The sequence below is a fragment of the Talpa europaea genome (genome assembly GCF_964194135.1).
Source record: "Talpa europaea genome assembly, chromosome: 3".
NCBI lineage: Eukaryota > Metazoa > Chordata > Mammalia > Eulipotyphla > Talpidae > Talpa > Talpa europaea.
Genome location: NC_140069.1, coordinates 115,536,155 through 115,562,056, shown reverse-complemented (window position 1 = coordinate 115,562,056; position 25,902 = coordinate 115,536,155). Strand labels below are relative to the sequence as shown.

Genomic DNA, 25,902 nt, shown 5'->3' with positions numbered 1-25,902 from the left:
CATGCAGAAATATTCCAGCCCAAAGAACATCCCTACTGCCATATGTGGTAAGAATTTGTCACTAACTCACAAACCACTTCTGTAATGCAATGAATAAGCAGAATTGGTCTTTGTTGGACATTTCCAATTCAATATGAAAGAACTTTATTTTGCAGTGTCTTGTAAGTAACTATTAGTTTATGCCTTGGAAGGAGCCTGGCACATCATGGGTGCTCAAGGTTTATTGAGAAAAGGAATAAAGAAACTTGTACATAAACTTCTAGGCATGGTTTTAAAACTTGGTTATTGGAACTCTTAGTGAAAACACAAAAATTACTTGAGTAAGTAAAGGACTGAGTTAAATATTCTGGCTAAATTTATTTATTTATTTTTAAAGATTTATTTATTTATTTATACAAGAACCGGGGTGCAGACCAGATGCATGGGAGGGTGAGAGGATTCACTAGAGTCAGAGTGGGGAACAGAACAGGCAGACTGACGAAATACACTGCTGAGGGGAGCAGTGGGCTAGACAGGAGAGGTCTGCTGTGCCATGTGGGACCCTAGCCTGCAGGCCGGAATCTAACCGGTGCTGCAGAGGCTGTGGACAGCTTCACAGTGCTGTGCTCAACGCCTGCGCCACCAAGGGAGGCCCCTGGCTAAATTTATTAATGATTTCTTTAAACTAAAGTACTTTTATTCTACTGTCCCCTTTCACTGTTTATTTGGGATATCAATCTTATGTTTTCACTTAGGCTAAAATAGAATTATCCTTGGGTTAATCATTAAGGGGTAGGGAGATACTATGAGCTTAGAAAAACAGGAAATTGAATTGTAATTGAGGTCAGCAAAATTCAGTGAAGAGCTCTTTGTAAATCATTAAAATTTTTGAAAATATTAAGGTTTCTAAACCTAAACTTTCTCTTTTTTTTTGTATTTTAAGCGATTAAGAAGATTGTCTACCAAATATAGAACAGAAAAGATTTATCCTACAGCCACTGGAGAGAAAGAAGAAAATGTTAAAAAGAACAGATATAAGGACATACTGCCTTGTAAGTTTGAAATGCCCTTAATAGAACAAATGGAAATGATAATCAGCAGTTTGTTGCCTAAACTACTCTATTCTTCCTAATGAGTTTGATTGGCAAGTAGATAGTAATTAACCTATCTTTGAAGGTACACTATGAGATAATTTGTAATTGTGCTTCTTGTTTTTCCTTCTGATGGTAGTTTTTATTGCTTAGTTTTTTTGCTTTAAACACCATAATTTTAAATACCAAAATATCCAAGTAACCATGACTTTTGTGAACTTCCTGTTCAAAGAAGTTATTTTATTAAAATAATAATAAACAGTTAATTCAGTCTGTGAATATAACAATAAATTTTATAGCATACTGAAATATTAACTCATCTATTCACGATAAGAAATTTAATTGATTAAATATATAAGAAAAAATGAATCATAAGATGATTCATGTCTATGTGTCGGCTGTTGTCACCAATCCAAATATATATCTGACAGTATGCCTTAGACTGATAGCATTATATTCTAATAGTAATATCAAATTTACATTCTTAAATAACATAGTTTTATTACAACATACTTTTAACTTTTAAAAAAGCAGGCTTATTTGTGTTCCTGTTTTATAAAATAAAAAGTTCATATCATATCCACTGTCTCTTAATGTTGCTTTCTCTCTTTTCCTTTAAGTACATTATAATATCTACTTTCTGTGACCCCATCCCCTCAACTCTCAGTATATGTTTCTGTTTCTGAAGAGGTGACACTGTTTATGTATTTCTTTTTGTTATCATAGATTGTTGATGTTTTTTCAGAAAGAAAAAGTTGTGGCTTTAAAGAGCTGCTTGTGTTGCCAATACAGCTTTATCTGTTTGAAGTTGGGTTCATGGAAGATTTTAGAAGCAGTGAGCAAAACCATGGATAGGAGTTACTGCTTTCATTTTTTTGATATTCTTTAACTTCTTTCTATCCATGTTTATGCTTAATAGACATAACAATAATAAATAAGAAAATGCACATGATATCATATAAGTAGCATAATACTGATTTTATACTTCTCAATATTATGATTATAAAGTTTACAGCAACGAATACAAAATTTGCGTGTGCTATAGAACTTTCAGAAAAGCCATTTCTGTGCCCCATCTTGAACTTCCTCTATCAGACTTAGGTTTGAAAATGGGACTCAGAAATCTTGTATTTTAATTTGCTTTTCCCAGCCCTTTACTGCTGTATGATTAAGGGTAGATGAAATAGATTGGTAATTATTGATACTGGGTAATGGATATGTGGGGATTCATTATGCCGTTATATTTGTGTATGTGCAAAAAATGCACCATTATAGAAAATTTAAAAAAAGAAATCCCAGCTTGCTGTAGCACCAATATTGACTATTTTTTGGGAGCTGTTGTTCTCAGGAGTCACAATCCTCAGAAACATTTACTGAGAATCTAATGGTAAACCAACAAAAAAATCTGCCTTTGAGATACTTTGAATGGAATCTAATATGCCATATGACTAGGATAATTAATTGGGACCCCTCATTACTGGCAAACAATGTGAGAGAAATGGCATATAGTTACTTAACCATCATTACCCTATTCTCATTTACCATAAGCACAGCATTTTTAAAGTTTTTATTTATTGAGGTAACATCCGTTTAAGACACAGTATAAGTTTTAGGGTTGCAGGTTCACACCTCTACATATATATGTTATACCACTCCCACCACCAAAGCCCCAATAATTCTGCACCACAGAATATTGCTCTGTGTGTGTTTGTGTGTGTGTATGTATTTCCTATCCTGGATGGCTTAAAAGAAAAAAAGAAGACATGTAGGATAGAGTGAAATAAGAAACAGAGCATTGAAAAACATGTAAACATTCTCCCCAGAACATGGTAAGGAGATAATTTCAATTGGAGGGTAATATGTCTTATATGTCCTTTTAAAAAATTTCAACAAAAACAAATAAAATCAGCAGAACTGGAACTTTACACTATGTATAAATTTTGGGTCATTAACAAGTAAGTTATTCATTAGTTGTCCTTTATGAACTTGCTAAGAAATGTATTCCTGTCATTACCATTTCTGTATTTATCCTTTTGTGTTTTAATTGCCTTTAATATCATTTGTCCCTGGATTAAGCAGGAATGTAATACAGTAGAGGCATGTTACATGTGTTGTGCTTTCTGTTGTAGAAACCTGAAATGTTAGGCAGTGTCCTATTAGTTTAGTATTTCACATCTTGAACAGTAACATTACAGTGGCGACACCAGTGGGACAGCATATTAACCAAATGACCAATGTTAATATCTTGCCAAAAATACACAGCCTTGTTCCAATCTTAAGGAAAAAAATCAGTCAATAGAACTTTTATAGACTGGAATAGACTAAGGAGAAATATTTAAGCAACTAGTAAAATTTGTGCACAGTTGGCTGCTTAATTAATAGTATTGTAATAATACTAAATTTCTGGTTTGGTAATTGTGCTATGGTTGTGTAAGATGTTAATGTTAAGAGAAACTAAGAGGGATATAAGGGAATTACCTGTATTAGTTTTGCTTTTCTGAGAATTTAAAATTCTAAATAAAATGTTTTTAAAAATCATTACAACCTGGGAAAAAATGTTTGCACCATCTCTAACAAAGCAGATTTTTTTTTTTTTTAACATAGATTGCAGATAAGTCAGTAGAAAACAGGCTTAGAAAAAATGGGTGTGGATATAAACAAGCAGTTTATCATAAAAGAAATATTAATAACTTACAACTGAATGAAAATGTGTAACCATTTGCATAGTTCAAGAAATGCAGATCTGATTTGTACCTTTTAGATTATCAACTATTAAAAAGTATGATAATAGCTGGTCACTCTTAATGAAAATACGTCTATATTAGCATACACCTTTTAGAGGTTAAGGAGCAGTCCCTCTGTTAGGAACTTACTTAACTAATGCTGCTAAAAGGTAGATGTACAGCAGTGTTCATTGTAATAGTATTCCTAAAAAAGGAAAAGAAGCCCATCAGTAGTTTAGCTGATTAAATAATGAATTATCCATATATGTTCCATATAACATTTAGAAAATATTTATTCTGGGCCTCCATGGTGGTGTAGGGGTTAAAGACACAGTGCTATCAAGCTATCACCAGCCTCTGCAGCACAAGTTCGATCCCCAGCCGGCCAGGGAGCTAGCTACCTGCTTGACACAGCAGACCTCTCCTGTCTTGCCCACCACCCCCCTCTGCGGTGTTTTTCAGTAGATCTGCCTTTTCTGCTCCCCACTCTCTGTGGTAAATCTTCTCACCCCCGTACCCTTGGCTTACATCCCAGTTCTTGTATGTATAAATAAATAAATCTTTTTTAAAAAATAAAAATATTTACTCTGAAGGACTTCCAGAATATATTATTAACTAAAAAGTAAAAGCACAGAACAACAATGTATAGTATGGTTGTGTTTCTATAATTTTTCAAAGTATATAGGTATGGCATAAATACTACTTTTGAAAGGGAAAAAAATCTAAATAGTGTCTTTCTTAGAAAAGGAGCCCAGGAAGTCAAAGACAGGGGTGGATTAATTTTCATTTTATGGTTTTCCTTTATGGTCTAGCTTTTGGTTTTTTTTTTGTTTGTTTGTTTGTTTGTTTTTTTTTAAAGATTTATTTATTTATTTATACAAGAACCAGGGTACAGGCCAGATGCGTGGGAGGGTGAGAGGATTCACCAGAGACAGAGAGGGGGGCAGAACAGGCAGACTGACGAAATACACTGCTGAGAGGAGCAGCGGGCAAGACAGGAGAGGTCTGCTGAGCCATGTGGGACCCTGGCCCGGCTGGGCGGGATCAAATCCCTGCTGCAGAGGCTGAGGACAGCTTCACAGCATTGTGCTCAACCGCCTGCACCACCAGGGGAGGCCTTCCATCACATTTTTTTTTTTTTATGGTCTAGTTTTTTAAAGTCATGTTACTTTCATCTAAAAGCTAAAACTATAAAAAATAAGTAAAATGAAGTTATGCATTTTATAAAATTAATAAACTTTAGATTTCTAGACTTTATTACGATTTTTTTTAACTGCAAGTTGATATTACCTAAAAATAAATATTATTGGTGGGCCTCTCTGGTGGTCTTACGGGTTAAGTCTCAATGATATCATTGCTATGGCCTGATTTCGATCCCCAGCCAGTGAGCTAACCCACATATAACACAGCAGACTTCTCCTGTCTTACCTGCTGCTCCCTTTAGCAGTGTATTAAAGCAAATCCACCTGTTCTATCTGTTGACTCCTGTCACCTCCTCTAACATCTGGCCTACATGCCAGTTCTATGTAATAAATAAATAAGAATAAATCTTTAAAATTTTTAAAAAATAAATAATATTGGCTAAGTGAAGTTTTCAACTTTTATGCATCATCTTAATTATTTTGTCATAATTTTTGTAATTTCTTGTGAAATGTAAAAATTAAATTTCCTAATAAAAATTTTAGCAAGTAAACTTGTAAGTCAATTAGTGTTCACTACCTGGTATGCTTGTTAAAAACTACTGAGGTTTAAATGTAGGGCAATAGCCAGGAATTTTTATTTTTAAAAGCACTCCTGAGATTATTCTGATTGCTACTTTAAAATACAGCTTTATATCATCTATTTGTTTTTAAAGGCTTTTTATTTTCTGTCCATATGAGATTAGAAATTACCATTATAGTTAATTTTCATTAAGTGTTTTTTGAAGTATTTTAAACTATTTCTTCATATGATTCATCAAAAAACACCTGTTTGCTAAGAGATGTCAATTTATGAAATCCTTTTTTTTCCCTTGTAGTTGATCATAGCCGAGTTAAGTTGACGTTAAAGACTCCTTCTCAAGATTCAGACTATATAAATGCAAATTTTATAAAGGTATGTATTAACTTTAAGTGTATTTATCTGCCATGCTTAAATGTCTTCCTCTATACTAGTTTTATTAAAAATTTCTAATTGCCTAAACATGCCAACAACAAAAATAAAATAAGAATCATCGCCCTGATATTGTACATTTTTTGTGTGCTTTACTTCTAAGCCCCCTCATTCATATAAAAAAGAGTTTTGCTTAGTTTTAGTTAGTAAAGTTTTCTGTTTTGTTCTTTTGCATTGAAAGCTCATTTATACTACTTATTGCTAAACTGTCTTCTCAGTTGCCATTTGAGTTTATTTATACAAATGTTCATGGTCATTCCCTGTTGTTGACCCATATAGGTTGCTTCCAATATTTCTTGAGGCTGACATTGCAGTGAACATTTTTATTCATTTGAATAATTTTTTTAGGATAATTTACTAAGGCTGTAATTACTAGGTAATACTAACTTAAAGTTATAGACTATAAACTTAGATTAAGAACTTTTGCCATTTACCAATTTTAAAGTAGCAACTTAAATGCAAGATTAGATAAGTCTTAATATAGATGAACTTTGAACTCTCATCAAAAGCAATCAAGTTCTGATATAGTTATCAATAGAGACATATGCAGACTACTATTTTTATCCATTAGATATTCTGTTTTTATTATTTATTTATTTATTTATGTATACAAGAGCTGGGGTACAGGCCAGAGATATGGGGGGTGAGAGGATTCACCAGAGACAGAATGGGGAACAGATCAGGCAGATTGACCAAAATATACTGCTGAGCAGAGCAGCAGGTGAGTCAGGAGAGGTCTGCTGTGCCATGTGGATCACCTCCCTGGCCAGGGACGGGTAGCTTCATAGTGCTGCGTCTTAACCCCTTGTGCCACCAGGGAGGTCCCTAGATAATTCTGTTTTTAGTCTTTTTAGTCATGTGTCAGTATAATTTCAGTTATTTTTTGATATATTTACATATATTTTAATATATTTTATTGGCAAAAATTTTAAGGTGGTAAGATTAATATTATGTGAACATTAAAGAATAATGGTTTCGATACTTTTTCAACAAAGAAAATTTTATTATGTGTCTGAAAAAACCCCAAAATTATAGGTTAAATAAAAGCTCATACATAGGTGGCTTGCTGTTTTAGGTGGTATTGCTGTTTAGATTCTTTTGTAAGGACTTTTGTTAAAAGTTCTAGTTTTTATTTGTATTTAGTAACAATAATTCATTATATGATTGGTTATGTGCTGATTTAGTATTTTAATTACCAATCTTGTTTGGTATATATATTTGGGTTTATTATTAGCCACTCAAACTTTTATGTGAATAGATAATTGAAAGTATCTGTGGAAGAATTTAGCTAAGAAAAAAACCAAGAAAACTAGTTTTTATATTGTTTTTAGAATCAAAACATGCTTTTTATGTTTATGCTATAATTAGCTTTGTTGACTAGATATTAGGACTTTTGCTTTATAATTCTTAGGTAAGTAATTTTTAAATTTGTATAACACAGTGTAGTCACCAAATCTATGTACTATGTCTAATAAATTTATAGAAGTAGTTAATATTTCATTAAAAGCTAAAGTGATTATCACTAAAAGTCATGGATTTTATGTAATATGAAAGAAAATTTTAGAAAAGCTGTAGGTGAGACTATTACTAATAAAATTTCAAACTGAATTTAGTTAGAAAATTATTATTTGCAATCATAATAAATATGAAATTTGCTTTTAACCATTTCAGGGTGTTTATGGGCCAAAAGCATATGTGGCAACACAAGGACCACTAGCAAATACAGTAATAGATTTTTGGAGGATGATATGGGAGTACAATGTTGTAGTAAGTAATTATTTTTCATAATATATTTTGGGAACTATTATATATGATGACAAAGATGTTTTACTGAATAAGGGATGAGAAGACTTTTTAGTGATAATGATTTATTAATTACAACTAATATTTACTTAAAAGGCAGAAACTGATGTTATTAGTATGTTTCATTAAATTCTCATAACTGTTTAAGGAAATTGTGATATGAAGGGTGTGATCCTAGTTATATACAATGTTGCAGACCAGTGTTTTCTCAGTAAAATTAAAGAAATAAAGAGAGGTTGTAATGACACTTTATATAATGTCATAAATCAGTAGCAAGTAAGAAAGCTACTAAACAAGATAGATTGTTGGATAGAGAGATACCTATAAAACAAGTAGTGAAATGTTAATGGTAGAGTAATAGATGTTAGCTATATGGTATTAAAAAATTCTTTCAAACATTCAACAAATTTGCTTATAAGTTTATAAAATGTTGTGGTGGGGAGGTAAATGTAATAATCTTTATGTTTAGAGACAGTGTTAAGTTTTAAATACATTCAAGCTTAGATAATTTTATTAAGTGTATTTAAAATATTCAGTGGTGCTGTTTGGGTAGTTATACTAAATAAAAGTGATATTTTAATATAATCTCAAAAGTCAAAAGTAACCCTTAGTATTAATAAAATTTAATTCCAATAAAAGGTAGCATGTAAATTGAAGCCAATTTAATTTGTTCCTATATAATTAGTCCTTGTTTGGAAATGTGGTTTGGTGATTTCTTTAACTCTTACTTTTAATATTAAAGGTACTTTGAGAAGCCAGCCATTCTTTTGCTCATAGTAAAAAGTAATTCTTGAAATTTACATTTTATTTAAGAAGTAACATTATGTTTAACTGATATTTTTCATCTCTTTCTATTACCCTCCCACCACCACCATTGTCTTTAGATCATTGTAATGGCCTGTCGAGAATTTGAGATGGGGAGGGTATGTATAACTATTAACACTTAAATAATGCGGAGTGTCCTTAATATAAAGGAATATATTTTGACCCTGAGATGTTAAAGTAGTTTTTTGTGTTTGTGCTTAGCTATTTCTTTTACTTGATAAAAGAAACAAAATAATTATTCTCTTACTATTTTTTTCATTTCATAACTACATTATATGATTTACTTAAAATCATAGATTTTGGTATTATTTATTTTATATTTTTTACATCTTTGTTCATTCTCCTCTCAGGTTTAATCCCCATAAAATTACCACCACCAAGACACCCGTGAATTGTCACCTTAGTCTCGTGTTCTTCCCTCTTTGTTTTGACCCCTCTTCTCCCCTTCCCCTGCTGAATGTCTCTGATTTATAGTTTGTCTGCTAGTTTTGTCATTCCCCTCCCATTCCTTGTATAGTTTCCCTATGTTCTTCCCATAAGCGACACCATTCGATAGTTTTCTCTTTACTTCTGACTTATTTCATTGAGCATAATCCCTTCCAGCTCTGTACTGTTGCTGCAAATGGCATGAATTTATCTTTTTTGATTGCTGGATAGTATTAAAATAATAGATTTTGTATTGTTAGTTTTCATTTTTTTTAAAGATTTGTTTTATTTATGCATACAAGAGCTGGGGTGTAGGCCAGAGGTGTAGGGGTTTAGAGGATTCATCAGAGACAGAGTAGGGAACAGAACAGGTGGATTGACTGAAATACACGCTGATGGAGCAGCGGGCAAGACAGGAGAGGTCTGCCGCGCCTTGTGGGTTAGCTCCCTGGCCAGAAATTGAACTCGTGCTGCAGTGGCTGCTGATAGCTTGATAGTGCTGAGATTTAACCCCTTGCGCCACCAGGGAAGCTGTTTTCAAATTTTTAATGGTGTTATAAGTAGAATATTTTGGACCAAGGTAAAGGTATTTTAAAAATAGGAATAAAGTTTAGCATTTGAAAAGGAATTAGCTAAAATAGTTCTTATATAAACATTATTTAGTTATAGATTAAATATTCTGATTCCTCTGTGAATAGTGCTACATTTTGTTAGTTCGCTTATACTATTTTCAAAGCAAAGAGAATTCTTTTATTTGAAATATTAGCATTGGGGCCTCCCCGGTGGCACAAGGGGTTAAGCAACAGCACTGTGGAGCTGTCCTCAGCCTCTGCATCGCGAGTTTGATTCCCTGTGGCCCCGGGAGCTACCCACATGGCATAACAGACCTCTCCTGTCTCATCAGTTGCTCCCCTCAGCAGTGTATCTCAGTGGATCCTCCTGTTCTGTTCCCCACTCTGTCTCTGGTGAATCCTCTCACCCCTGCACCTCTGGTCTGTACCCCAGTTCTTGTATGCATGGATAAATAAATCTTTTCAAAAAAGTAAAACAAAAAGAATTTCCCATTACATTCAAATTAAAGTATTTTTTTATTATGTTTATAAGACCTGGGGTGTAGGCCAGAGGTATGAGGGGTAAGAGGTTTCACCAGAGACTAGAGTGGAGAACAGAATAGGAGGGTACACTGAAATACAATGCTGAGGGGAACAGCAGGCAAGACAGGAAAGGTCTGCTGCACCATGTGGGTTAGCTCCCTGGCTGGGCATCCAACATGTGCTGCAGTGGCTGCCATAGCTTCATAGTGCTGAGACTTAACCCCTTGCACCACCAGGGAGACCCAGTATTGGTAGTTTTTAGTTTCCAAACTATTGTGATCTCTTGCAGCATCAATTCCTAAATCCTCATTGGAGGTGATGACATTTTTACAGAGAATAGGTGTTACATAGAACTTAAGTATCACCTTCAGTAAATGTCACACTCAAATTTATAAAAAAAATTATGTGGTGACTTGAAGTTTCCTTATAGTAAGGTGACTCATTCAAGTAAAAATTACTTTTATGAGAATTGTTAAAATTCTTTGTAATTCCCTAATAAAGAATACATTGCATAAAGCAAGATAATTTTGAGTTACATGAAATGTTGCATAAATCTTTAGAAAGAGTAACAAACTGAACACCAGGATACAAAATATTTCTAGACATTTAAAAAAATCACGTGGATTACTTACTTTTTTTTTTTTTTTTTTTTGCGGGGGGACAACAGAAAAAATGTGAGCGCTACTGGCCTTTGTATGGAGAAGACCCTATAACATTTGCACCATTCAAAATTTCTTGTGTAAGTACCTAAGTTTATTTAGAGTGCCTAAGTTTATATAGAGTCTAGTACATCAGGAAATGGTGTACTAGACTGATAAATGTTGTAATATGCTAGGAACCCAGATTTACATCAACCAACCACTCAGTGCTTCCATATAAATCTACATTAAGTTATATAATAAATATTAATAATAATGTTTGCATTTTATGTTGCCTTTAAATTGAGAAGCTTTGACAATGTATACATTCCTTGTACCTTATGTTAATTCTGTTAGTTTTTGTGTATCAGTTGATAAGTGTTTATTTATATGAATAAATGAAGTAGTCATGCATTGGTCTATTTTAAAATTTATGGAAAGTATTCATTTCACACTATATAAATGGGTAGGACCATTGATAACTAAAGTATAGTTAATCGTGTTCATTTTTAATATTCATTTCATGCTTCTCACAATTATATTCAAAGGTCGGTTTTAGAACTATCTTCCTGGAAATATCTGCCTGATCCTCTGTGGCAGATAATTTCTTATGAAACAATGTATTTATTTAATGTGGAAATAATTTATTTAATGTGGAAATAATCTGGAAATAATTCATGTTCTAAAACTAACACAGCACAAATCTGAGAAAATGAAATTAAAAAACAGTGACGGAAAAAAAGGAAAAAAATTAGATATATAAATGAACATTTGAACAGAACCAATAGCTTGCTATGGGTGACATAGGATGGCACCTTTCTTAATCACCTGAATGAAATATATTGTCCTATTTATTCAACCTAGTCCATTGCCTATTTTGTAAAGTTTTCCTGAAACACAACCACGACCATTTATTTCTGTATTTGCCTATCACAGCAGCATAGTTGAATAGACGGAGACTTTATGGCCTACAAAGCCCAAAGTTTTGATTATATTGCCCATTTTAGGAGAGAAAAGTTAATTCTTCGACCAGTGTTTTCACAAATACTCCTTTTTTTAAAAAAAAGATTTATTTATTTATTTATTTATTTATTTATTTATTTATTTATTTATGCATACATACAAGCATTGGGTGCAGTCAGATGCACCGGAGGGTGAGAGAATTCACTAGAGCCAGAGCAGGGAGCAGAACAGGCAGACTGATGAAACACACTACTGAGGGGAGCAGTGGGCATGGCAAGAGAGCTCTGCGTGCCATGTGGGACCCTCACCAGCTGGCTGGGGATCAAACTGGCGCTGCAGAGGCTGCAGGCAGCTTCGCAGCCCAGTGCTTAACTGCTGCGCCACGGGGGAAGGCCCCACAAATACTCCTTTTTTTAATTAAAGTAAAACCATACTTTCTCCTCAATGTTATTTTTTTGAAAGATTTATTTATTTATGCATACAATAACTGGGGTACAGGCCAGAGGTATGGAAGGGTGAGAGGATTCATCAGAGACAGAATGGGAAGCAACAGGCAGATAGACTGAAATACACTGATGAGGGAAGCAGTGGGAGAGTCAGGAGAGGTCTGCTGTGCCATGTGGGTCGCCTCCCTGGGGATTCAACTCCTGCTGCAGTAGCTCCAAATAGCTTCATAGTGCTGTGTCTTAACCCCTTGCGCCAGGATTCCCTCTTCTCAGTTAAAAATTAAAGCAGAAATGATATTGAACATCCTTTTAATTAATAAAACAGCACACCTTATTGCTCTTGACAGTTATCGTCCTACGCTATTTGTGGTTTTAACAAACGTGACAAAAAGAATAGTTTGTTTGGGGGCCTCTCTGGCGGCGCAGGCGGTTGAGCACTGCACTGTGAAGTTGTCTGCAGCCTCTGCAGAGTAGGTTCGATCTTGGTCGGCCGGCGAGAATCCCACATGGCGCAGCAGACCTCTCCTGTCTCGCCCACTGCTCCCCTCAGCAGTGTATTTTGTCAGTCTGCCTATTCTGTTCCCCATTCTGTCTCTGGTGAATCCTCTTACCCTCCCGCGCATCTGGCCTCTACCCCAGTTCTTGTATAAATAAATAAATCTTAAAAAAAAATAAGAGAATAGTTTGTTTAATGAAAAGTAGATAGAGTATTCATTCGAGTACTTCGGTTAAATGACACTGAGATTTTTTTAAGATGGTTATGTTGTCATCAACTGAAGTAATAATTTGTTACTTTCTGATTGTATCCACTTCCTTCCCAGATTGACATCCATTTAATTGAGAGTTTAGTGTTAGGTTGGGAAAAACGCAGCTTTACAGAAAGATAGAAAAGATGAACATGGTGTTAGATACAGAGGAATGAATTTTGTTTGAATTTTTTTTATGTGATTCTGAGAATGGTGGTTATTTTGCACATATTTTATTGGATGACAGATTTCTTAGCTAAATAATAGGTTAAGAGGCATTTCAGAAAAGAAAAAACTAAAGTATTAAACTTAGTTGAGAACTTTTAGGGTGGTTATTTTTCTAATACTAGGTAAATCTGGAATTTTAAAGGTTAATTTTATATTGTGGATTTATATTGTGGTTTTTTGGTATTATATGTTTTTGTTATAGTTCTCTTTATTTATTTATAACAAGTGTTCCCTTTATTTAGGAAGCTGAACAAGCAAGAACAGATTACTTTATTAGGACACTGTTACTTGAATTTCAAAATGTAAGTATTTGCCTTTTACAGACAATTACCAAGAATAGTTTTTAAAGAGAAGCTGTATAAATAGCATATTATCTATCTTACATAGTTATGGACATTTGTTAGTTTTGGTTATATAAAATAATGAGCAAGAAAATCAAAGAGCAGTGTTTTATTTGGTCTTTTGAGCCTTAAGATTATCAAATTAGATAATAAAATTATCAAATGAGATAATTTATTTATATCAATTTTAACTTAACATAAAACAACTTTCCTTTAATTAAATTTACTGTATTTGGAGTAGTTATTTGCTGCTATTATTTTTCCTCAATTGTAGGAATCAAGACATTCCTTACATAATTATTACCCACTCTACTAGTTTAAAACTTTTTACAAAGAGACAAATCACCATCAAAGATAAATCTTCTTTTAGATAGTGATTTTGAGACCTTTGACTTATTTCAGAGCTATGTAAATTCCTGTGGCAAGGAATCAAGGAAAAAATCTTACTGCCATTAGCGATGCCTGTCAACTATTTTCTCATCACTATTCTTATTATCTTAATTTTTTAACTATGGTATTTCAGGTTGGCTGGAAGTGCACTATTCTCTCCCAACTAGTGCATTTGTAAACAACCTCCTACCTTTCTGTTTACAATTAAACATGATATCTCTTTGATGAGTCATTTATTATACTAAGCTTGCTAAAATTTTTATGTATAATAATATGACAAATACCCTATTGAATTTCATTTGTGTTTCATGCAGCTCAGTCCTTCTAATGGTAGACATAGTTATATCCGGTGTACATGGAGGACAATGTAGAGTCTTTGAGAAGTAAATTAACTTAGCTAAAGTTACTCAGTAAATGGCAGAACTAGAACTTGAAGTAGAAGTGATCTTTCTGTTAAACATCTATAGTCATTCTCAAAGCATGTCGAATCAGGACTCTTTATATTCTTGAAAATTATTGAAGATGCCCAAGAACTTTTGTATATGTGGGCCGTATCTTTCAGTATTTAATACATTTGAAATTAAAACTGAGAAAATTATTTTAAAACAGTGTGGGAAGCATACATTCAATTAGCTGTCGAAGTGATGACATCATAAGTCATGCAGTCTTTGAAAGACTTTTCTGTACACTCATGAGAGAATGAAAATGAAAAGGGCAAATGGCACCTTCGTATTATTATGAAAATAGTTTAAAACTCCCAGACCAAAGAGTTAGGAGATTGGAAGGCCATGGGGTGGGAGGTCTACACCATGCATAGAATAGCAGATCAGCAAGTGAATTTGACATTAGGCAGGTTTGTCTATAATTTTCTTTTTCAGTTTATCTTTTTATCTTCTAATTACAATGCATGTTGATACAATGCTTGTGATATATTGCTCTTCCATTTGTAGTATAGATTAGAGAGTATCAATAGTGTAAGGTTAAAGTGTACACCTTGAAAGTAAGATACCAAGGTTCAGATGCCACAGTTATTCTCATTTGCTGTGAAATGTTAGGTAAGTTAATCTTTCTCTTTCAGTTTCCTTACCTACAGAACAAGGAGAGTGTTAACAATACCTTCTTCTGTTATTACATTGGGATTAAATAAATTTTACATGTGAAGCCCACATCAATACTTGGCATGTGATACTAAGTAAATATAGATTATTAACTACTTGGGTTTTTTTTAAGACAATGCTAACTACCATACAAATATCTTAGAAATGGCAGTAAAGTGATAGCTGCAGCATTTTTGTAAAAAGTTTGAAAGTATATTTTAATAATTGCTGAATTTCTGTTATTTTTGAAGGAATCTCGTAGGCTATATCAGTTTCATTATGTGAACTGGCCAGACCATGATGTTCCCTCATCATTTGATTCTATTTTGGACATGATAAGCTTAATGAGAAAATACCAAGAACATGAAGATGTGCCTATTTGTATTCACTGCAGGTACACAATTTTTCAGATATTTAAATACTTTGGGACATAGGTGATGTTATAATATGGATGATATATGGTATTTTGAAACTTAATTATTGGAATTTCACTAGATAGTTTACTATAAGGATTTACAAATAGTAAAAGCTATCTGAATCCTGAGGCAATCTCTGTTTCGTTTTATTTTACATTAGATTCTTCAAAACACTTACAGTGTATATTTCATAAAACTATCAATATATCCGCTTTAAGTGGCTTGTTATTTGCATTCACATTTGTTATAATAAAAAGTAATTGGAATTTCTCAGACTTAGAGTTTTACTGGTTATCTATATAAAAGACTTTAATGGAGATGGAAGCCATTAGTAGTAGTTTTCTTACCCAGTTAGTCTGATTGTAATGCCCATGTTAGCAACACTAAAGGACTGCTCTTAATTTATGGGCCAGAAAAGTAACTTGCTAGTTGAAATGTGGGAATCACTTAAAAACTTGGTTTAATTAATTGAAAAATATTACAATTCCACTAGAGATGACCACTGTTAAAACTTTAGTATATGTCGAGGGGGCGGAGCAACATGGCGGCGAGAAGACTCTGCGAGTAAGATCTCCCATTAAAAAAAGTTAATAGGGAGGAAAAGCGGCAGGTCCCAGTGAGAACTGGGACACGGAAGATAAACGGACGACTCCAGCAAACTGCCCGAAGAAGAAAGTTGCCATAAAAGAGGACCAGAAGGGAGGAAAGCGCAGAACCCTGCTCCCCTCCCCCGCCCACAGAGTCGGCACTCTCCGACCAGCTGAGAGGAGGGAAACAACAAACCAAAATGGCCAACAAGAACAAAGGACGCAGCAAGCGGGACTGTGAGTGGAAAGGAACTATTTCAGCCACCACATCCCGTGAACGGGAGCTGTGGAGAACCCTGCAGGATCGCCGCGGAGGTGAGCTCCAGGCGCACCATTAAAGAGAGCCCCGCCCCCCAGGAGGAGACCAGCACCAGCACACAGCCCCGGGCCGTAAGCTTGCGTGAAAAGCGGCGCGCTGGAAAAGCAGATGCGGATCTGGATTGCACGGAAAAGCTGCGCGGATCGCTCTGGAAAGCAATGCGGTTGAAAAGCAAACGCGGTTCAGGATTGGATCGCAGCTGCCCAGGTCCCCGCGCCTGCGACCCAGGCTTGCGGGGAGACGCACGGAGGCCCTCCCTGAGTGAGCAGGAACCAGGCGCCCAGGCAGGGGAGCGGGATTCAAAAGGCGCCATTCCCGCGCCACTGATCTGGGCTACAGCCCGCGTCCTGGAACTGAGGGCTTTGGAACTGAGACCCGGGGCACGAAATTAGGGGCGTGGGTTCCCCACGACGATGGGGCACAAGGCAGACACAGCACCCCAAAGCCGTTGAGGTGTACCCTACCATCCTCGCTCTGCTCCCTGTCCCACAGGGTGGAAAATCAGCTCCCCAAGGGCTCTAGGAGAGATCTCTGGCGCCACCTAGCAACTTGAAGCCAGCAGAGGCTCCTGAAGGAGCTAGTGGCCAGCTGGGGAGTTAGCCCACACCGGGCCCCTTCCGAACAAGTAGTCTGAGCCCACAGGGAGAGCGAGCACCCACAGCCGGGGCAGACCAGGCGCGCAGAAGAGTGTGCCTGAGACCGGACGCGCAGGGAGTGTGTCCCACATCACCATTTTAGAACAGGGACATTTCTTCAGTAAAGACTACCTGCAGAAGGCTTCCTCAGGAGCCAGAGGTGAGCGGGGGAAGTTCGCCCACGCCAGACCCCCTCTGGCCTGCAGTCCAAGCCCAGAGGGGGAGCAGGAACCCACCGCCAGGGCAGACCAGGCGCACAGGGGAGTGTGTCCCCACATCGGCATTTTAGAACAGGGACCTTTCTCCAGTAAAGACTGCTTGAAACTGACAGATGACTCCTGGAGGAACCAGAGGGGAGCAGAGAAGCCCACCCAAGATGCCGGCCAGTCCCAACAACACAGTGTCCCAACGCATACGGCAAATTAGAAAACAGACAGTAGGGAGGAGAAGAACCACACGCAACCTAGCAACTCTCCAGAGAAAAAGCACACCACAAAAAGAAAACCAGCCCCCAGATTGCAACGTCAGTAACTTGGAAGAACTTCTGAGCCTTCCAGAAAGAGAATTTGAAATTGCCCTGATTAAAAAACTGACAGAAGTCATAAAGGAAAACAATGATAAGGGAAAAATAATCAACGATCAGAAGAAAGAAATTGAGTCCCTAAAGAGGGAAGAAAAGAAATGCAGGAGATCAAAGAATTAATGGAAGAACTAAAGAATTCTGGGAAAAGCAATGAAAACAGAATTGATGAAATGGAAGAACGAATAAGTACACAGAAATAAAAAGAACCAAAACAGAAAAGGAAAGAGAAGTACGAAGGAAAAAGAATGAAGAAAGACTTCGGGAACTATCTGACTCCATGAGGAAAGGAAATATAATAGTTATAGGAATACCAGAAGGAGAGGAGAGAGAAGTAGGAACAGAGAAAATATTCAAAGAGACAATTGAAGAGAACTTCCCAAATGTGAAGAAGGAGCTGAAAATTGATATACAAGAAGCAAGAAGAACACCACACTTCCATGACGAAAGGAAAAATACAGCAAGACACATAATAGTAAAGCTCCCAAGAATCCAGGACAAGGAAAAAATAATGAAGCTGGCAAGAGGGAAGAAACAGATAACATTCAAAGGAAAGCCAATCAGGCTGACATCAGACTTCTCCGAAGAAACACTACGGGCAAGGAGAGAGTGGAGGGACATAGTCAACAGACTCCAAGAAAACAGATGCCAACCAAGAATACTCTATCCCGCAAAGCTCTCCTTCCTCTTTGAAGAAAGAATATGGACCTTCCCAGACAAACAGAAACTCCGGAATTTCATTGCAACTAAACCCCCACTCCAAAAAATACTACAAGGAGTCCTAAAGCCAGAACCTCAGAGGGACGAATAACAATGAAAGAAGGCCAAAAAAAAAAAAAGTTATTAAAAGAATAAATAAATAAAATCAAAGGAAAGACAAACACAATGGCAAATACAGATGTTAACATATCAATATTAACTCTAAATGTAAATGGACTAAACTCTTCAATAAAAAGACACAGAGTTGCAGCCTGGATTAAGAAACAAAACCCAACCTTTTGCTGTCTCCAGGAAACACATTTAGCTACAAAAGATAAAAATAGGCTCAAAGTTAAAGGATGGAAAACAACCCTACAAGCAAATGGACCAAAAAAGAAAGCAGGAACAGCTATACTTATATCAGATAAAACAGATTTCAAACTCAAAAAGATAAAAAGAGACCCCAATGGTCACTACATTATGATCAAGGGGACAATACTTCAAGAAGAAATAACACTCATTAACATATACTCACCAAACGAAGGAGCACCAAAATATATCAGACAACTGTTGTCCTCTCTGAAAACAGACATCAGACAAAACACATACGTAGTGGGAGACTTCAACACACCACTATCAACAATGGATAGATCAACAAGAGAAAAAATAAGGAAAGAAACCAAAGCTCTAAATAAGGACCTAGAGCAATTGGGCTTAACAGACATCTATAGAACACTAAACCCCAAAAAAACAGAGTACACATTTTTCTCAAGCGCACACGGATCATTCTCCAGGATCGATCACATACTGGGGCACAAGACAAACATCAACAGATACACCAAGATTGAAATCATACCAACCATCTTTTCTGACCATGAAGGCATCAAACTAGAAATAAACCATAAAAAGAAGGCAAGGAACTTTCCTACCTCATGGAGATTAAAAACCACACTACTGGAAGACCACTGGACTAATGAGGAGATCAAAGAAGAAATTAAAAAATTTTTTGAATTGAACGACAAGGAGGACACCAATATCCTAAATGTGTGGGATGCAGCAAAAGCAGTAATAAGAGGAAAATATATAGCAATAGAAGCTCACATCAAGAAACAAGAAAGAACGCAAAGAAACAACCTAATCTCGAAGCTCAAAGATCTAGAAAAAGAACAACAAAAAAAACCCAAAACCAGTAGAAGAAAAGAAATAATAAAAACCAAAGCAGAAATAAATGAAATTGAAACTAAAAAAACAATCCAAAAGATCAATGAAACCAAGAGCTGGTTCTTTGAAAAAATCAATAAAATAGACAAACCCCTAGCCAGGCTCACAAAGGAAAAAAGGGAGAAAGCACAAATAAACAGGATCATCAATGAAAGAGGAGAAATCACAACGGACACAGCAGAAATCAAAAGAATAATCAGTAACTACTATGAACAGTTATATGGAAACAAGTTTAACAATCTAGAGGAGATGGACAAATTCCTACAACTCTACAATCACCCAAAGCTAGATAAAGAAGAAATAGAACACCTAAACAGACCAATTACAATTAGCGAAATTGAAATGGTAATCAAAAACCTCCCCAAAAACAAAAGCCCAGGACCTGATGGATTTACAAATGAATTCTACCAAACATTCAGAGACGAATTAGTGCCTATCCTTCACAAACTCTTCCAAAAAATTGAGAAGGAAGGGACAATACCAAACACGTTCTATGAAGCCAACATTACACTAATACCAAAACCGAACAAGGACAACACAAAAAAGGAAAACTACAGGCCAATCTCCCTAATGAACACTGATGCAAAAATCCTCAATAAAATTTTAGCCATCAGAATCCAACAATGTATCCATAAGATAATTCACCACGACCAAGTAGGATTCATTCCAGGGACACAAGGATGGTTTAACATCCGAAAATCAATCAACGTTATCCAACACATCAACAAAAAGAAATATAAAAACCATATGATAATATCAATAGATGCTGAGAAAGCTTTCGACAAAGTGCAACACCCATTCATGATTAAAGCCCTTGAAATTCTTGGGATACAAGGAACATACCTCAAAATCATAAAGGCCATCTATGACAAGCCAACAGCCAGTATCATTCTCAATGGTGAAGAGCTGAAAGCAATTCCATTAAGATCTGGAACAAGACAAGGATGTCCACTCTCACCACTGCTTTTCAATATAATACTGGAAGTCCTAGCCAGGGCAATAAGACAAGAGAAAGACATCCAAGGAATCCAAATAGGAAAAGAAGAAGTCAAAGTATCACTATTTGCAGACGATATGATATTATACATAGAGAACCCCAAAAACTCCACAGAAAAGCTAATTCAACTCATCAATCAGTTCAGTAAAGTGGCAGGATACAAAATCAACACGCAAAAGTCAGTAGCCTTCCTATACACAAACAATAAATCTGAAGAAGAAGAAATCAAAAAGACCATCCCTTTTGTTATTGAAACAAAAAAAATCAAATATTTGGGAATAAATCTAACAAAAGAGGTAAAGGACCTATACAAAGAAAACTATAAAACACTGTTAAAAGAAATAGAAGAAGATACAAAGAAATGGAGAGACATCCCCTGCTCATGGATTGGAAGAATAAACTTTATTAAAATGGCCATCCTTCCAAAAGCAATATACAGATTCAATGCTATTCCAATCAAAATTTCAATGTCATTCTTCAAAGAAATGGAACAATTATTGATGAAATTCATATGGAATCACAAAAAACCCCGAATAGCCAAAGCTCTCCTGAAAAAAAAGGAAGGGAATGGAGGCATCACACTCCCAGACTTCAAACTATACTACAAAGCCATAATCATCAAAACTGCATGGTATTGGAACAAGAACAGACATACAGACCAATGGAATCGAATAGAAAATCCAGAAATAAACCCACAGATTTATGGTCAACTAATCTTTGACAAAGGAGCAAAGACTATGCATTGGAGCAAAGAAAGTTTGTTCAATAAATGGTGCTGGGAAAACTGGGTCGCTACATGCAAAAGAATGAAGCTTGACCACTACCTCACACCATACACAAAAATCAACTCAAAATGGATTAAAGAACTAGACATAAGACCTGAAAACATAAAATACCTAGAAGGAAATATAGGCGAAACACTACGTGATTTGCACATCAAAGACATCTTTACAGACACATCACCCAAAGCAGTGATAGTGAAGGCAAAGATAAACAGCTGGGACTACATCAAATTAAAGAGCTTCTGCACAGCAAAAGAGACAATAACAAAAACAAAGAGAAACCCCACCAACTGGGAGAACATTTTTGCACCCAACACTAATGATAAAGGACTGATCACAAAAATCTGCAAAGAGCTGATGAGACTCAACAACAACAAAGAAAAGAATCCAGTCAAAAAATGGGCAGAAGAGCTAAAAAGAAACTTTTCTGAAGAGGAAATGCAAATGGCCAACAGGCATATGAAAAAATGTTCAACATCACTTGTCATCAGGGAAATGCAAATCAAAACTACCATGAGATACCATCTTACACCAGTGAGAATAGCACATATTAAAAAAACTAGCAACAACAAATGTTGGCAGGGTGTGGAGAAAAAGGAACTCTTCTGCACTGTTGGTGGGAGTGCAAACTGGTCCAACCACTGTGGAAAGCTGTGTGGAGATTTCTGGACCTACCAAACATAGAGCTTCCATATGATCCAGCAATTCCACTCCTAGGTATTTACCCAAAGGACACAGAAACATCAATTCCAAAGAGCACCTGCACCCCTATGTTTATAGCAGCAGTTTTTACAATAGCTAAGCTTTGGAAACAACCCAAATGCCCAAAAATAGATGACTGGATCAAGAAGATGTGGTACATATATACCATGGAATATTACTCAGCATTCAAAAAAGATAAACACATGCAATTTGCAGCAACATGGATGGCGCTGGAAGGGATCATGCTCAGTGAAATAAGCCAAAAAGAAAAAGAAAAATACCGGATGGTCTCACTCATAGCAGGAATCTAGAAAACTTAAATAAGGGACCAGGAAAATGAATAACTATAAGAAAGTGAAAATCAAAATCAACAAAAAACTATGAACCAGAGACACTTTTAGGGGGGCGGGGGCGGGCGGGGAGGGATTGGGGTCAGAATGGGGGGGCTGCAATTGTATGGGGAATATAACAATAAAATTTATTATCTAATAAAAAAAAAACTTTAGTATATGTCCTTTCGTGTTTGTATAGTACTTTAAAAGAATGTTTCCTGTTTAATATGTCATATGCATCTTCATAAATCATTTTATATATTCTTCTACAATACATTATGATTGCATTGTACTATATGTTTGCCTCTATTCTTGGTATTTAATTTTTTGCCCCACTCCCATCCTTTTTCAGCTATTGTAAATAATCACTTATATGTTCTGTGGCCAGTCTTACAGGAAAATCATTGAGCACATCTGTTATTATTTCATTATGATAGACATTTGAAGTGGAATTTTTAAGTCAGAGGACATGAACTTTCTCATGGTAATTTTAACGTATATTTTAAAATGTATAGTCTACTAAATTGATGCTAATTAATCCTACTACTGGTAGTTTGTGGGAGTGCCCTTTTCCCCATACCCTTTTCCTGTACTGTTATCTTTCTTGGTTTTAATGCCCGTGTAATAGACAAACTTTTATCCCTCATGGTCATTTATATTTTTTATGAAATACTTGTTGTATGCTTTGCTAATTATTTTATAGCAGGCATTCATCTCTTAATAATTAGACATTACAGGTTCTTCCTGTATCTTTTATATTAAGGATGTTAGCTTGTAGTCATGTTGGTTGTTCATGGTTTTCCATTGTTTTTATTCTGCTTGTTTTGCCCTACATAAGTTCTAAATTGTTAGGTAGTGAGAGTTGTGAATCTTTTTATTTATGACTTCTGTCCACTTAGATATGTTTAGAAAGTTCTTCCTTAACATAGTAGTGCATAAAGTTTAGCCTGTACTTTTTAGCACTTTTGTAGGTTTTCTCCTTAGCATCCTACCTAAAATGCTTCTGGAATATTTTTATGGTAAAGGTATGAGGAAAGAATCCAGTTTTTGCTTTCATTACTAGCTAACCCATCTGGTACAATTTATGGAATGACTTATTCTTTCCCCTTTGGCGAATCTACCATTTCATAGTGCGTATCCATATTAAATACATATCACATAGATATGCATAGATTTGTTTCTGAATTTTCTGTTGTCTCATTTTACTGGTTTCTTTAGTGTGAGGAAATCAGTGGTCTTTGGTATTTTGGTGAAATCATTGCTGGTGTTCAGAATAGTTTCTAGAACTTGTAGCATTTTTCATTTTTCCTATGCCATGTTAGATTAAGTGATATATATTGTTTTCTTCTCTACTCTGAAGCACCAGAGCCATCTTGAAATAGAAAAAAATTATCTGTGTAAGATTTTTTTAGCAGTTAGACAAGGTTTTCTGAGGTAGAATTATACTTCTAAAGTGAGGATTCCTAGGTATTCTATGAGTCACTTACTCTTGAAAGTTCCTTAAATTTAATAATAATGTATTAATACTGATGTTAATAATATTTGCCCATAATTACATTTTAAGTTGTTTTTATTTATAGGATTTTGACGTATTTCTGAAATGATTGTTTTGCTTCTGAATATGAATGTGTCCATTCACACTTATTTTATAGTTATTTTTATTACAAAAATCAAATTGTTTTTCAAACTTTATATCCACAGTGCAGGTTGTGGAAGAACAGGTGCCATTTGTGCCATAGATTATACATGGAATTTACTAAAAGCTGGGGTAAGAATAATTTTTATGTAGCATTATATCCAATTGATCTTTTAAGATTTTCAAATTTAATAATTAATTGCAATAAATTGAGGCATATGTTTTGTCATATGTGTTACTTTTTTTAACAAGTAACTTTGCTATATAAGAAATAAAGGAAGTGAAAATGTGTTCTAGGGCATATTATCTTGAGATAATGCAGTACTCAGCACTGATAAAATAAGCATGTTGCACCCATATGTTCTATGAGAATACCTGTATTAAGGATACAGGTAAACTTTGTATTGACTTTTCCAAATACAGAATCTTCCCTGTTTTTTGTACCTCTTTTAGGTATAAATAAAGTCAATTCAGTAAATATTTATGCCTGGAAGTATCATAGATACAGTGGATGAGAGTAGAGCCAAACTGCCCAGATTAAAATTCTGGCTCTGTCGTTAACTAGTTCTGCAGTCTTGGTTGAATTAATCTCATTATACAACACTTTCTTCATCTGAAAATGAAGACAATAATATCAATAATTCTTAGGAATTAAACTAATTAACATTTGTAAAGTTCTTGAAGAGAACTAGGTGTGGCCTGTAACAAATGCTTAGTTTTACTACTGTTGATGTTGTTACTGTTGTTGCTACCAATGCTATTAACAAGGAAATATGTTTGATGCTATGTAGGACATAGAGATAAATAAAATAGAATCCTCCTTATAGATTGTAAAAACATAAGTTCCTCGCTGTATGTAATTTGGTTCAATTGCTGGTTTGTAAATGTTCATTTTCTATGCATTAGGGAGAAATATACTTCTGCATAACTTTATGATTCCTTTGAATATGCTGATCTATGTCATACATAAAACAGTATTAATAAACTATTAATTTCTTTTTTTTTCTTCTTTTCTCATTCTATTCTTTATCCTTTTGTCCCTGTCTTTCTGTTTGTCACTTTTGCTAGGTAATATTTAAATTTTAAAGTTTCTCAAAAAATCCTCTTGAGTTAAATTTTATTTTTATATTCCTCAAAAACTGTAATCATCTCCTAATACTCAAATGAAAATTTATAAATGGACAAAATTTAACTACAGGGCCTCCGTGGTGGTGCAGGGGTTAAAGACACAATGCAATCAAGCTGTCACCAGCCACTGCAACATGAGTTTGAACCCCTGGCAAGGAGATTAAACCACATTACGCCTCAGTGGCAGACTTCTCCTGTCTTACCCTCTGCTCCCCTAAGCAGTGTATTTCAGTAGATCTGCCTGCTCTGCTCCCCACTCTATCTCTGGTGAACCTTCCCATCCCCCCCACTCCTCCCCACACCTCTGGCCTACACCCCAGTTCTTGCATACATAAATAAGTAAATCTTTTTAAAAAATTTAACTACAGTTCTATCACAATTTCACACAAAGTTGAAAATTAAAATTGGGATGAAAAGAGACATTTGAATGAATGCCAGCAAACCAAATAAATATGTAGTCATTTCAGGAGTTGTGTATTTTCACAGATGTCTCCATTTGATTGATTTCGGTATAACATAATCTTAGCCCTTGGGTTGGAATCTTTTTTTTTTTTAAGCTACTCTTTTTTTTTAAAAGATTTATTTATTTATTTGCTTGCTTGCTTATCTATCTATCTATCTATCTATCTATCTATCTATCTATTTATTTATTTATGCAAGCACTGGGTACAGTCAGAAGCGCGGGAAGGTGAGAGGATTCACCAGAGCCAGAGCGGGGAACAGAACAGGCAGAGTGACGAAATACACTGCTGAGGGGAGCAGTGGGCACAACAGGAGAGGTCTGCGCACCATGTGGGACCCTCACCAGTGGCCGGGGATCGAACTGGCGCTGCAGAGGCTGAGGGCAGCTTCACAGCCCAGGGCTCAACCGCTGCACCACCAGGGGAGGCCCTGGAATCTTTTGATGTAGAAATCTTTTGATGTTAT

General features: G+C 35.5%; 1 protein-coding gene across 3 annotated transcripts in view; it reads left to right on the top strand.

Annotated features, from left to right (window-relative positions):
• The window catches only part of PTPN12 (protein tyrosine phosphatase non-receptor type 12), a gene marked incomplete at both ends in the record, with an annotated part of 82,733 nt that overhangs the window by 36,362 nt on the left and 20,469 nt on the right, over nucleotides 1–25,902 (top strand). For all 3 annotated transcript variants that reach the window (XM_084230813.1, XM_084230812.1, XM_084230811.1), the window contains 8 exons: nucleotides 923–1,031; nucleotides 5,811–5,887; nucleotides 7,616–7,711; nucleotides 8,632–8,670; nucleotides 10,760–10,831; nucleotides 13,356–13,415; nucleotides 15,193–15,335; nucleotides 23,913–23,979. In XM_084230813.1, coding sequence (XP_084086939.1) covers nucleotides 923–1,031; nucleotides 5,811–5,887; nucleotides 7,616–7,711; nucleotides 8,632–8,670; nucleotides 10,760–10,831; nucleotides 13,356–13,415; nucleotides 15,193–15,335; nucleotides 23,913–23,979 — 663 coding nt within the window. The remainder of the gene's footprint in view (nucleotides 1–922; nucleotides 1,032–5,810; nucleotides 5,888–7,615; nucleotides 7,712–8,631; nucleotides 8,671–10,759; nucleotides 10,832–13,355; nucleotides 13,416–15,192; nucleotides 15,336–23,912; nucleotides 23,980–25,902) is intronic.